The sequence below is a fragment of the Pogoniulus pusillus genome, chromosome 10 (assembly GCF_015220805.1).
Source record: "Pogoniulus pusillus isolate bPogPus1 chromosome 10, bPogPus1.pri, whole genome shotgun sequence".
Taxonomy (NCBI): domain Eukaryota; kingdom Metazoa; phylum Chordata; class Aves; order Piciformes; family Lybiidae; genus Pogoniulus; species Pogoniulus pusillus.
This window is the reverse complement of record NC_087273.1, coordinates 3,742,922-3,756,082: the sequence shown is the minus strand read 5'-3', so window position 1 is coordinate 3,756,082 and position 13,161 is coordinate 3,742,922. Positions and strand designations below refer to the sequence as shown.

At 50.6% G+C, this 13,161-nt stretch overlaps 1 protein-coding gene across 1 annotated transcript in view; it reads right to left on the bottom strand.

The window, feature by feature from the left end:
- MAML3 (mastermind like transcriptional coactivator 3) overlaps positions 1–13,161 on the bottom strand; it is a 302,961-nt gene that overhangs the window by 96,711 nt on the left and 193,089 nt on the right. The window contains exon 2 of the mRNA XM_064149523.1: positions 9,499–10,989. Coding sequence (XP_064005593.1) covers positions 9,499–10,989 — 1,491 coding nt within the window. The remainder of the gene's footprint in view (positions 1–9,498; positions 10,990–13,161) is intronic.

Sequence of the window (13,161 nt, the reverse complement as noted above, 5' to 3'; positions counted from 1 at the left end):
GACATGAACCTGCACTTGGTGTGGACATGAACCTGCACTTGGTGTGGACATGAACCTGCACTTGGTGTGGACATGAACCGGCACTTGGTGTGGACATGAACCGGCACTTGGTGCAGCCCCTGCTACCTCCCAGACACACAGAATCAGTCACATTGGAAAAGACTCAAGTTGTGTCAGGGGAGGTCTAGGCTGGATGTTAGGAGGAAGTTGTTGGCAGAGAGAGTGATTGGCATTGGAATGGGCTGCCCAGGGAGGTGGTGGAGTTGCTGTTCCTGGAGGTGTTGAAGCCAAGCCTGGCTGGGGCACTTAGTGCCATGGTCTGGTTGCTTGGCCAGGGCTGGGTGCTAGGTTGGACTGGCTGAGCTTGGAGGTCTCTTCCAACCTGCTTGATTCTATGACCTTTGAGCTCACCAAGTCCAACCTACTACCTAACATTATCAAATCAACTAAACCATGGCCACCAAGTGCCAAGTCCAGTCTCTTTTTAAACATTTCCAGGGATGAGGACTCCACCATCTCCCCGGGCACAACATTCCAATGCCAATGATTCTTTCTGTGGAGAACTTCTTCCTAACACACAGCCTAAACCTGCCCTGGCACAGCCTGAGACTGTGTATTCTTGTTCTGTCACTGGGTGCCTGGCAGCAGAGCCCAACCCCACCTGGCTACAGCCTCCCTTCAGGGAGTTGCAGACAGCAATGAGCTCTGCCCTGAGCCTCCTCTGCTGCAGGCTGCACACCCCCAGCTCCCTCAGCTGCTCCCCACAGGGCTGTGCTTCAGACCCCTCACCAGCTTAGTTGCCCTTCTCTGGACACATTAGAGCATCTCCACATGTCTCTTAAAATGAGGGGCCCAGAACTGGACACAGCACTCAAGGTGTGGCCTTAACACAGAAATGTCTCATCTTAATCCTAGTCTAGCAACCTCCACCTGCTAACATGAATGAGGTTAAAACTGCCTCAAAGTAACAACATACATCAAATTTTACTACACATCAGTGTGCTTGGTGTAGTTTGTGACCCACACAGAGCAACCACTCCAGAAATGGCTTTAAAAGCTGTAAATGTTTTTGCTCGATGCATCTCTCTGTGAAGAGGTCTCCAAATGTTGAGACCAGTTTCATTCAAACAGCATGAAGGACAAGAGAAGGCATCCTTAATGCACTTTAAAAGTCAGCCCCAAGAAATCACTTAGAATTGCTTTTCCATCTGTAAGGACACAAGGGCTTGCAAGGCTAATTTATTGCCTTCTACTGTCAGAGACAAATCCTCAAGGTATGGGGGAACCACAGGTCACTGGCAAGTTAAGAGCAGAAAACTCCTACTTTTGTTTTCAGTTTTGCTGGGCAGAGGCCAATGGGATGAGATTGAACAAGGCCAAGTGCAGGGTTCTACACTTTGGCCACAACAACCCCAAGTAGCACTACAGGCTGGGGACAGAGTGGCTGAGAGCAGCCAGGCAGAGAGGGAGCTGAGGGTGCTGGTAGGGAGTAGCTGAAGATGAGGCAGCAGTGCCCAGGTGGGCAGCAGAGCCAATGGCATCCTGGGCTGGCTCAGGAGCAGTGTGGGCAGCAGGACAAGGGAGGTTCTTGTGCCCCTGTGCTCAGCACTGCTCAGGCCACCCCTTGAGTGCTGTGTCCAGTTCTGGGCTCCTCCATTGCAGAGAGATGTTGAGGTGCTGGAAGGTGTCCAGAGAAGGGCAATGAAGCTGTTGAGGGGCCTGGAGCACAGCCCTGTGAGGAGAGGCTGAGGGAGCTGGGGGTGTGCAGCCTGCAGCAGAGGAGGCTCAGGGCAGAGCTCATTGCTGTCTGCAGCTGCCTGAAGGGAGGCTGTAGCCAGGTGGGGTTGGGCTCTGCTGCCAGGCACCCAGCAACAGAACAAGGGGACAGAGTCTCAAGTTGTGCCAGGGGAGGTCTAGGCTGGATGTTAGGAGGAAGCTGTTGTCAGAGAGAGTGATTGGCATTGGAATGGGCTGCCCAGGGAGGTGGTGGAGTTGCTGTGCCCGGAGGTGTTGAAGCAAGGCCTGGATGAGGCACTTAGTGCCATGGTCTGGTTGCTTGGCCAGGGCTGGGTGCCAGGTTGGGCTGGGTGAGCTTGGAGGTCTCTTCCAACCTGGTTGATTCTATGATTCCTCCCACTCTTACTATACAGCAAGAACTGCTAACAAGCTCCCACTGGGTGTGAATGAGGAAGCCACCCCTTTGGAAGATGTGTTGACACAGAATGGGAGTCTTCCTCCCTACGTGCAAGAGAAAGTTGCAGGCTAAAGCATGCAAAATGTCCCTGGCACACAGACAAAGGAGTGCAGGAAGAGCAGAGTGACTCAGGAGAGGGCTGCAGGAGGGTGAAGACCTCAGGTACAGGCAGACTGGCTTCTCTCCTCACTGACAGAGTTGGCTGTCTCCGACTTCCTACTAAGCTGGTGAACAACAGCATAAAAAGGGTAAGTTTCCCACTGCTCAGGAGGAATGAAGCCTTTGCTGAGAGAGCAGAGCCACATTCCTCAGCAAATGAGATGCATCAGCTGGGATTTGGCAGAACCTCCTGAATGCAGGACTTCAAATCTGCACTTAACCACTTACTGGGACAGTCTCTTAAGAGGTATTAAGTGTTCCTACTACAGGCACATACACATCAGAGCCACAAGGGAAGTCTTTCTGGAGGGAACACACGTACTGACAGCACAACACTGCTGGGTGGCACTGGCCTGAACTACCCAGAACCACTGCAGAAAGCCCCAGAATAAGGATCCACAGAGATAAAATGAAAGGCAGGAGAGGAATTCAGAAGTGCAAGGTACACCTCTCTGTAGAGCTGGAACATCACAGCCAGCTGAGCAGCACAGACTGCTCAAAGAGCAGCACTTCACACAGACACGGATCAGGCAGAGAGAGGGAGAGCAGAAGTGGAGCTCTGAACGCACCCCGGCACCGGGGCCAGCACTGTGCTGCTGCTCTGGGATCAGGGGGCCAAGCCCTCCCCTGATGGATCAGGGGCAGGCTGAAAGTCAAACTGCTTTAGAGAGGGGATGAAAAAGCTGCTGGCAAAGAGGTGTGCTAGCCACACAGGGGTATGTACAGGCACATCTCCAAAGAGATGTTGGGCTCTGCACAGAACTCCACTGAGCAGTGACCTGAGGTGCCCAGCAGTTCTGAGCACTCCTGAGCCATGAACTGCAGTAACCAAGGGTGAGTGGAACTGAGTCACTAAAGATGGGGCTGCTACTTCCCTCGGGATAAACAAGTAGTCTCTTTCAGTGCCACTGGAGTGCTACTGAGGGAGGAAGCTGTTAAAGGAAAAGGAGGATCACACAGAACAGAGGATTTTCTCTTCCTGGCAGTGCTCAGCCCCCCCTTAAGAGGTTTGCATGCTTTACTTTCTCCCCTCCGTGCCCTCCTTCCTCTTCTGCCATTTCTTGCATCTTGCAGAGTAGCACAGATAGTTGTGGACACCTTTAACTGTGGCATTTGGTCTCTTCTGCCAGGCAAGCAGCAACAGAAGAAGGGGACAGAGTCTCAAGTTGTGCCAGGGGAGGTCTAGGCTGGATGTTAGGAGGAAGTTGTTGTCAGAGAGAGTGATTGGCATTGGAATGGGCTGCCCAGGGAGGTGGTGGAGTTGCTGTGCCTGGAGGTGTTGAAGCAAAACCTGGCTGGGGCACTTAGTGCCATGGTCTGGTTGATTGGCCCGGGCTGGGTGCTAGGTTGGACTGGCTGAGCTTGGAGGTCTCTTCCAACCTGCTTGACTCTATGAAAGATGATGAAGGGGCCAGAGCACTGCCCTGCGAGGAGAGGCTGAGGGACCTGGGGCTGTTTGGTCTGGTGGGGAGGAGATTTAGAGGGGGTCTGATCAATGTTTATAAGTAGGGCTGGGGGTCAAGAGAGAGGAGACAGGCTTTCCTCAGCTGTGCCCTGGGGTAGGACAAGAGGTAATGGGTACAAACCACAGCACAGGAAGTGCCACCTCAATGTGAGGAAGAACTTCTTGACTGTAAGGGTCCCAGAGCCCTGGCACAGGCTGCCCAGAGAGGTTGTGGAGTCTCCTCCTCTGGAGCCTTCCCAGCCCTGTCTGGATGTGTTCCTGTGCGACCTGTGCTGGATTCTATGATGCTGCTCTGGCAGGAGATTGGACTTGATGAAGTCCTTGCCAAGGACTTCTGCCTGCAGCAGAGGGAGAATGCTCTGGAGGTCCTTGGCAGAGCAGGCTGGGTGATCACCCAGGGCAGAAACTGCAGGAACTGCACTTATTCCAGGCAAACAGCAGAGCCATTCCAGCCCTCCTGCAGTAAAGGGAACACAGGGGGAGGCTGCTGCTTATTCAAGAGGAATTCTTGTTGCAGGCATATGTCTGGATGTAAAATGAATCTAATGAGAAAGTTGGCAAGTCTGCTTGGAGTTAAATGAAAATACAGAGGCAAGATAGACTCTACATGTCTAAACTCCAGAAGAAGGTAAAGGAAATTCATGCTCCCAGAGAAATTAGACAAGGACAGATTTAAAACTCAGAAATGTGATTTTAAGTGCAAGCTGTGATCAAATCTGCATCCTGGCTGGGCCACTCAAGATCTCAGACTGGAGGGAAAAGGACCAGAGCAAGTCACACCAAAACCCTGTGAGCTCTGGCAGCCAGCTGTGAGGCACTGAACAGTAAAGATGCAAAGTGCACTGCCAAGGATGGAAACCTACTCTTGGTCTTTGGATGAAGTCTTCTCTGAAAGCAAAAAGAGAGTAACACAAGTCAGCTCTGAGCTGAAGCCCACTGCCTACATCAGAATGCAACAGGCACCATCTGGCAATCAACACTTGTCTGGAGCCAAAGAGTAAAGGCATCAGAGGGCATCTGGTTTAACCCCCACAGTTCTGTCAGTCTGTGATGGTTCTTGGTGGTGATGCCCAGGAGGAAGAAACAGGATAGAGAGGAAGGCTTTTGATTTTCCAGAGAACTCTTAGTTAAGGAAGAAGGTCTTGTAATGACAGGGTGAGGAGTGATGGGTTTGAACTGGCAAAGGGGAGATGCAAACGAGATGTTAGATCTTTGATCACATTGGGTGATTCTGTGCTCCACAACCTCCTTGGTGGTGTTCAAGGCAAGGCTGGATGAGGCCTTGAGTGAACTGTTCTAGTGGGAGGTGTCCCTGCCTGTGGCAGGGGATTGGAACTGGCTGAGCTTTGAGTTCCCTTCCAACCTAAACCATAATAATAAAGGCTACGTGGATGATCCAGATCCTATCTAGCACTGAGATAATTTGCTCTGTAATGCTCAATGAGTTATGCTGATGCTCAGGGGGCAGAATCATAGAATCAGACAGCTTGGAAGAGACCTCCAAGCTCATCCAGTCCAACCTAGCACCCAGCCCTGGCCAATCAACCAGACCATGGCACTAAGTGCCCCAGCCAGGCTTGGCTTCAATATCTCCAGGGACAGTGACTTCACCACCTCCCTGGGCAGCCCATTCCAATGTCAATCACTCTCTCTGACAACAACTTCCTCCTAACATCCAGCCTAGACCTCCCCTGCCACAACAAGAGACTGTGTCCCCTTGTTCTGTTGCTGCTTGCCTAGCAGAAGAGACCAACCCCACCTGGCTACAGCCTCCCTGCAGGCAGCTGCAGGCAGCAATGAGCTCTGCCCTGAGCCTCCTCTGCTGCAGGCTGCACACCCCCAGCTCCCTCAGCCTCTCCTCACAGGGCTGTGCTCCAGGCCCCTCACCAGCTTCATTGCCCTTCTCTGGACACCTTCCAGCACCTCAACTTCTCTCTTGGACTGAGGAGCCCAGAACTGGACACAGCACTCAAGGTGTCCTGGTGCTGCCACCAACTTAAGACATATCCAACTATAAAAACAGGTGGAAAGAAGACAGTTTCCCACCACCTGTACATTAACATTACGTGCATCTACAATAGACAAGAAGAGTTAGAGAGTCTCAGTAAGAAATGGATTACAGATAGCATTGCTTAGAGCAGGTAGAATGGGTCACGAGGCTGGAAGGCAAAAATTGATGATGATAACTTGCACTCCAAGGAGAAAATAGCCAAAAAAATCCCCCAAAACACAACCCAGGAAAGCATAGCATTTGATGTGAAAATATGCTGCTGCTGGCTGTAGACATTTCCAAATCACAACTGCAGCAGTAACTAATAAAACTAAAGCAGAGCTGCTTGGCACATGCTCCATCATCAGTCTAACAGGAGGACAAACTGCTCTTTGCATAGCAATCTAGCTCATGCAGGAGAAAAAGCCTGCCATCACAGGGGCTTTTCAACCAGGGGATGTTTAGAATCAGGTTGGAAGAGACCTCCAAGCTCAGCCAGCCCAACCTAGCACCCAGCCCTGGCCAAGAAACCAGACCATGGCACTAAGTGCCCCAGCCAGGCTTGGCTTCAACACCTCCAGGCACAGCGACTCCACCACCTCCCTGGGCAGCCCATTCCAATGCCAATCACTCTCTCTGCCAACAACTTCCTCCTAACATCCAGCCTAGACCTCCCCTGGCACAACTTGAGACTGAGTCCCCTTGTTCTGCTGCTGCTTGCCTGGCACAAGAGCCCAACCCCACCTGGCTACAGCCTCCCTGCAGGTAGCTTTAGACAGCAGCACTTGAGACTGTGTCCCCTTGTTCTCTTGCTGCTTGCCCTACAGAAGAGACCAACCCAATGAGCTCTGCCCTGAGCCTCCTCTTCTCCAGGCTGCACACCTCCAGCTCCCTCAGCCTCTCTTCACAGGGCCAATACTCCAGATATGTCCTCATTAGGGCAGAGTAGAGGTGGAGGAGAACCTCTCTCAACCTTCTCACCACAGCTCTTCTAATCCAGCCCAGAGCAGCATTGGCCTTTTTGGCCACAGGAGCACATTGCAGCTGGTCTCCCCTAAGCTCTGCTAAGACATTGTGTTTCTGCCACACTGCTCTGCAGCAAACAACAAATCTGGAGGCTTCTTATCTTTTCAGGTTAGGCTTTTAAAATGGCCAAATCCCAGAACATCAACAACATAGATATATATATTTTTCCCCCTCACTATCCCAAAGACAACCTTCAAAAGAGAATCAAAGCTCTTGCCCAATTCCAGGGAGAAGCACACCTTTTTCACTCAGAAAGGCCAAAATGATCACGTTCTGGACACACATCTCCCTTTATCCTTCCCATGCAAACCCAGACTGAGCAGATGATGCCTCTTGAATTGATGAGGTTAAAACAAAAAGGCAGAGAATGTGAAGACATTCTTCCAGTGCGGTGCCATTTCTCCTCCTCATTCACATCCCTCCAATTTCAAACAACATAACTACTGGTTTCAATAGGAACTGTAATTGCAGCATCCTCACAGTCCCATGCAGGCAAAGAGCTGCAGTCTAGTTTTATTTTTCCTTACACCCACGGAGGATTCTGTTTTGTTTCAACCTCTCATTACTCTCCCTCCCTCGCTTGGCTCCAAACATCCAATTCAGCCTCAGCCATTCACCATCTATTCCACTGGGCTGCATTTTTTTTCCCTCTTACCATTATGCATACTTACTGAACAGCTGGAACCAAGAAAAGGCATCATTAATGATCCTGAAATTTCCCAAAGAAAGTGTTTTCACTTTTCCCAAATTTGAAATTACTTTTTGGTTTAGGAGGGAAGGGAGGGAAAGGAAAATGAAGAAGTGCCTCTCATAAAGCCTTACTCCCATCTCTCAAAAGCTAAATGGAATGGCTCAGGTTAAAGAAAACTCTACTTTTTCAGAGGAGGATGACTTAGAATCATAGAATCAGGCAGGGTTGGAAGGGACCACAAGGATCAGCCAGTTCCAACCCCCCTGCCATGCCCAGGGACACCCTACCCTAGAGCAGGCTGCCCACAGCCTCAGCCAACCTGGCTTTAAACACCTCCAGCCATGGGGCCTCAACCACCTCCCTGGGCAACCCATTCCAGCCTCTCACCACTCTCATGCTCAACAACTTCCTCCTCAGTCCAGTCTGACTCTCCCCACCTCCAGCTTTGCTCCATTCCCCCCAGTCCTGGCACTCCCTGACAGCCTAAAAAGTCCCTCCCCAGCTTTTTTTGCAGGCCCCCTTCAGATCCTGGAAGGCCACAAGAAGGTCACCTGGGAGCCTCCTCTGCTCCAGACTGAACAAGTGGCAGTACCATTGTTTAGTTAATTAGAAGGGTTAGGTGATTGGTAGGACTGGATGATCCTGAAGGTGCTTTCCAACCTGGTTAACTCTGTGATTCTGAGTGACAGCACAGCACTGCTATCAGCTTTGCTGGCAAGCACAAAATGAGCTGGCACCATGCTCTTCAGAGAGAGAGAGTGATTGGCATTGGAATGGGCTGCCCAGGGAGGTGGTGGAGTCCCTGGAGATGTTGAAGCAAAGCCTGGCTGAGGCACTTAGTGCCATGGTCTGGTTGCTTGGCCAGGGCTGGGTGCTAGGTTAGAGTGGATGATTTTGGAGGTCTCTTCCAACTTGCTTGATTCTATGACTCTTTGTATGACAGAGAAATGACTTAATATCTGGATTTGGTTTTGGAAGGCTGTGCAGTTGTATCTTATTTTTCCTACATTAAGGAAGGAAAAAACCAAAGGAACTGAGTGAGATTAGATACGTGAAACCCTGGCTTCCTGTTCCCACTGGAGGAGTGCAGTGAGGTATTAAGATGAATTTCTGAGCTTATGAAACAGAGAAGATGGCATTAACTTTCTCTCATAGGCAGTGCCTCTTCTCAACTCTATGATGGGTCTTTGAGTTCCACAGATTTAACAAAGCCAAGGAAATGGAGTGCTAGGAAGCATGGCCAAACCCTCTCTGCCTCTCAGTTACCATCTGGCAGATCTGTGCCTTGGGTTGCAGCCTGAGTTTTACATCATTATCGTGGTGTTTCTGGATGAGCTTCACACATTAATCATAGATTAATCACGGAATCAACCAGGCTGGAAGAGACCTCCAAGCTCATCCAGCCCAACCTAGCACCCAGCCCTGGCCAATCAACCAGACCATGGCACTGAGTGCCTCATCCAGGCTTTGCTTCAACACCTCCAGGCACGGTGACTCCACCACCTCTCTGGGCAGCCCATTCCACTGCCAATCACTTTCTCTTCCAATGACTTCCCTCCTAACATCCAGCCTGAACCTGGCACAGCTTGAGGCTGTGTCCCCTTCTTCTGTCCTCCACAACCTCCCTGGGCAACTTGTGCCAGTGTCTCACCACCCTCACTGCAAAGGACTTCTTCCTAGTTTCAATCTCCCCTCTGCCAGTTCAAACCCATCACCCCTCATCCTGTCATTACAAGACCTTGTCAGTAGTCCCTCCCCAGGGACTATTTAGCCACACTTCCAAAACCTAACACAACACCATTCCGGTCACTTCTGAAAACAATCAAGCTCCAACACCACATGCAACGTCCAAGAAGAGACATTCCATACTTTGCAGGAGACAAAGAGAGGAGGAGACCTCACAAAGAGATACCAAGCCCTTGCATCAGCCTCCTCGCGGCTGCCTGCGTACCGTGCACGAGCGCTCTGCTTACCTGAGCGAGGGATGGAAGCGCCGCGTACGCCATGGGCTGGTTCATCATCCCCTTCTGTTTCATGATGAGGATTCGCTTCTGCTCCTCGCTCAGGTGTGCCATCTGAGCCTGCAGCTGTGGCTGCTGGGACTGCTGCTGCTGCTGCTGCATGTAGGGCATCATGGGGTTCTTGCTGGGATTGGCCATGGGCGGCGTCATCCTCTGACTCAGCTCAGCGCTGAAGTGGCTCAGAGGTTTGGTGTTGCCGTAGGAAAGCATGCTGGGCTGCTTGCTTAAGGAGTTGGTGCCCAGGTTATTTGGCTGCTGACCCATCATGTTCAGGTGGTTTTGAGGGAGGTAGTTATTCATGGTGGTCTTCTGTGGATTGTTTGCCATAGGAGGCACTATTGGGTTTTGGTTGTTAAAGGCTTGGGGATACATCATTGGACTATTTGGTTTGTCTGCGCTGAAGGGTCCTCCGTATGGACTAGATGGAGGGCCCACAGGTGACCAGCTCGAGGGCTGATTTGAGTGTTGCTGCTTTTGCTGCATGAGCTTAGCTCTTTGCTGCTGCTGGGCTGCCATCTGCTTGAGCTGCTCGGCTGGAGACAAGTCAGCGCTTGGCATGCTCACGGGCCCAGGCCCTGACCCTGCCACCGGTGCCGCTGCTGGGGTCATAAGATAGCCATTCCCAGCCCGTGCCTGTGTCTGGCCTGGGGTGTGGGCCTGGCTGGGAGTCTGAGGTGACTGAACCACACAGTTGGCTGGGGAGCCGGCAGGCATGGGGGCTGCAGGGGCGCTGGAGGCAGAAGCTATGCTAGAGGCAGTGGAGACATTTGAAAAGGGAGGACCAGAAGAGGATGGCCTCACCTGGGGGGAGCCCAGCGGGACATGAGCAAACGGAGAGTGGGATGGATCACTTTTCACACTTGCACTCTCCTGAGCCTCTGTGGAAGGCCTGGGGTATTCTGGCTCCTTCTTCTCTTCAAAGTCTTCGTTGAACAAATCCTGTATGTCATCTTCTGGAACGGTGTTTGCCAGTTCATCTATCAGCTCCTGCCACTCTTGATCGTTCAGGTTAATGTCCGAAAAGAGCTTGTTCTGGTTGGAAAGGGATGTTTCAGAAGTGTCTATGCAGCTAGGGTCATCCAAAGGCTCTTGCTTTAGCTCCTTGCTCTGCAGGATGTTGAAGCTATCATCCAGCTCGCTGCAGCCATTCACAGGGAGCTTTATCTCCCCAACCCCACCGTTTTTACCCAAGTCTTCTAGACCGCTACTGTGAGTTCCACTGTTCTGCAGGGGCAGGGGAGCTTTCATGTCAAGCTGGTGGAGAGGAGAAACAGCAGGCAAAGGTAAGTTATTGGGCAAGCTGCTGATTGCCTCGATGCCTGGTAGCTCCTTCCGGATCCTCTTGCTGGTCGGAGAGAAGCTCCCATCGCAAACTCCGTTCTGCTGTTCCCCATTGAGAGGCGAACGGGTGCCTTCCAACTTCCTCTTCACTGTCTCTTGAAGCTGCAAGAAGAAACAAACAAGGAAAGAAGACCAAAATTAAGCAGTTGCAGACACAAAGAGCTGATGAACCTTCTGACAAATACCCCCTCACGAGTACCTGTCCCCAAGGTAAATAAAGGCAATTACGTTTTTAAAAGCTAATTAAGCAGTTTCTTTGCTTTCATTCTTATGCCTTATGATCAGTTTGAGAAGCCAGCCTAAAACACACAAAAAGCCCTAACCAAAACAACAACAACAGCAAAAACTCCAATCAAATCAAACAGAAAAGAAACAAAACACCCAACTTGCCCCTGAAGAGGAGCACAGAACTGCAAAACTCTTCTGCTTCCCAAGCTGGCAGAATTATATGCAGCAAGTTGACTATCACAATTTTTGAACTCAAGAAAGAGTCTTAAACACTGTTAGGATACTGTGAGAGGCAGAAAGAGACTGGTAGAGAGTAGCTGAAGATGAGGCAGCAGTGTGCCCAGGTGGGCAGCAGAGCCAATGGCATCCTGGGCTGGCTCAGGAGCAGTGTGGGCAGCAGGACAAGGGAGGTTCTTGTGCCCCTGTGCTCAGCACTGCTCAGGCCACCCCTTGAGTGCTGTGTCCAGTTCTGGGCTCCTCCATTGCAGAGAGATGTTGAGGTGCTGGAAGGTGTCCAGAGAAGGCCGACAAAGCTGGTGAGGGGCCTGGAGCAGAGCCCTGTGAGGAGAGGCTGAGGGAGCTGGGGGTGTGCAGCCTGCAGAAGAGGAGGCTCAGGGCAGAGCTCATTGCTGTCTGCAATTCCCTGAAGGGAGGCTGTAGCCAGGTGGGGTTGAGCTCTTCTGCCAGGCAAGCAGCACCAGAAGGAGGGAATAGAGTCTGAAGCTGTGCCAGGGGAGGTCTAGGCTGGACGTTAGGAGGAAGTTGTTGTCAGAGAGAGTGATTGACATTGGAATGGGCTGCCCAGGGAGGTGGTGAAGTCACTGTCCCTGGAGATATTGAAGCCAAGCCTGGCTGGGGCACTTAGTGCCATGGTCTGGTTGATTGTCTAGGGCTGGGTGCTAGGTTGGCCTGTGTGAGCTTGGAGGTCTCTTCCATCCTGGCTGATTCTATGATTCTATGCCACTCATGCAGCTAACCAAGGTATCGGCACATCAGCACCTGGAGGGAGCTGAGTGGGTTGGCATTTTAGAGGGTGTTGGTAGTTACTTAGCTCAGACAAGAAGACAAAGTGGATTTGTACATGTCTGATGTAGACAACCTGATTGAGTCTATGATTCTATGAAACAGAAAAACCAACCAACCACCCAACTTGCCCCTGAAGAGGAAAGCAGAGCTGCAAAAAGTACCTGCTCCCCAAGCTGCAGGAATTTTATGGAGCAAGTTGACTAACTCAACTTTTGAACGCAGGAAAGAGGTTTTAAACATTGTTAGGACACTGTGAGAAGCCCTAAATTGGACCCAAAACTCAAAGATGTCAAAAAAAAAACAGACAGAAATTTAGCATTTCCTCTGATTTTGTTGCTCAGTTTCTAGAATGTTCTCAAAGAACACCTGCAACACAACTGATTTACTACTTGCTTTGAAATGTGTGGTTGGTGCTGAATTTTTGGTGATTTTGGGGGGGGTGAAGATTCATTTATATCTTCATTTCATTAGCCCCTCTGTTTGTGGCTACAGAATACACTGAGAGGCAGTTTTACATGAGGGGGGAGGGGGAAATCCTCCCTAAAGAGATAAAAAAATAGAAGCTGCTTTGGGTGATGTTAACTCAATCAAATCAGAGAAAGGAAATTACCTGAGTGCCAGGAGCTAACATAAAAAACAAGCAACTAAGAGGTGACAGCAAGACAAAACTCAGAGAAGGCAATGAAATGATAATGTAGGAATGTTAGAAAAGAAATAGTGCCTTAATATCAGCTTTAACTCAGATTAAAAGAAGCACTGTAACGACCTACAGACCTCTTATATCACACCAAACGCTGAGCCCTCTTCTTATGTACCAGGCTAAAAAAAGCAGCTTTGGGGAAGGCAAAAAACAATAGTGGGGAGGGGAGGAAGCAGAGAGGTCACAGCTCTAGCAAACGCCTTCAGGACAGGCTTGCATCCTTGATACTAGAACAATAGAAGACAAAATACTGAAAGATTTTATCAAATTGCTAAGTTTTTTTACTGGTATTAAAGTCCCAGGCGTGCAGCTCCCACCCC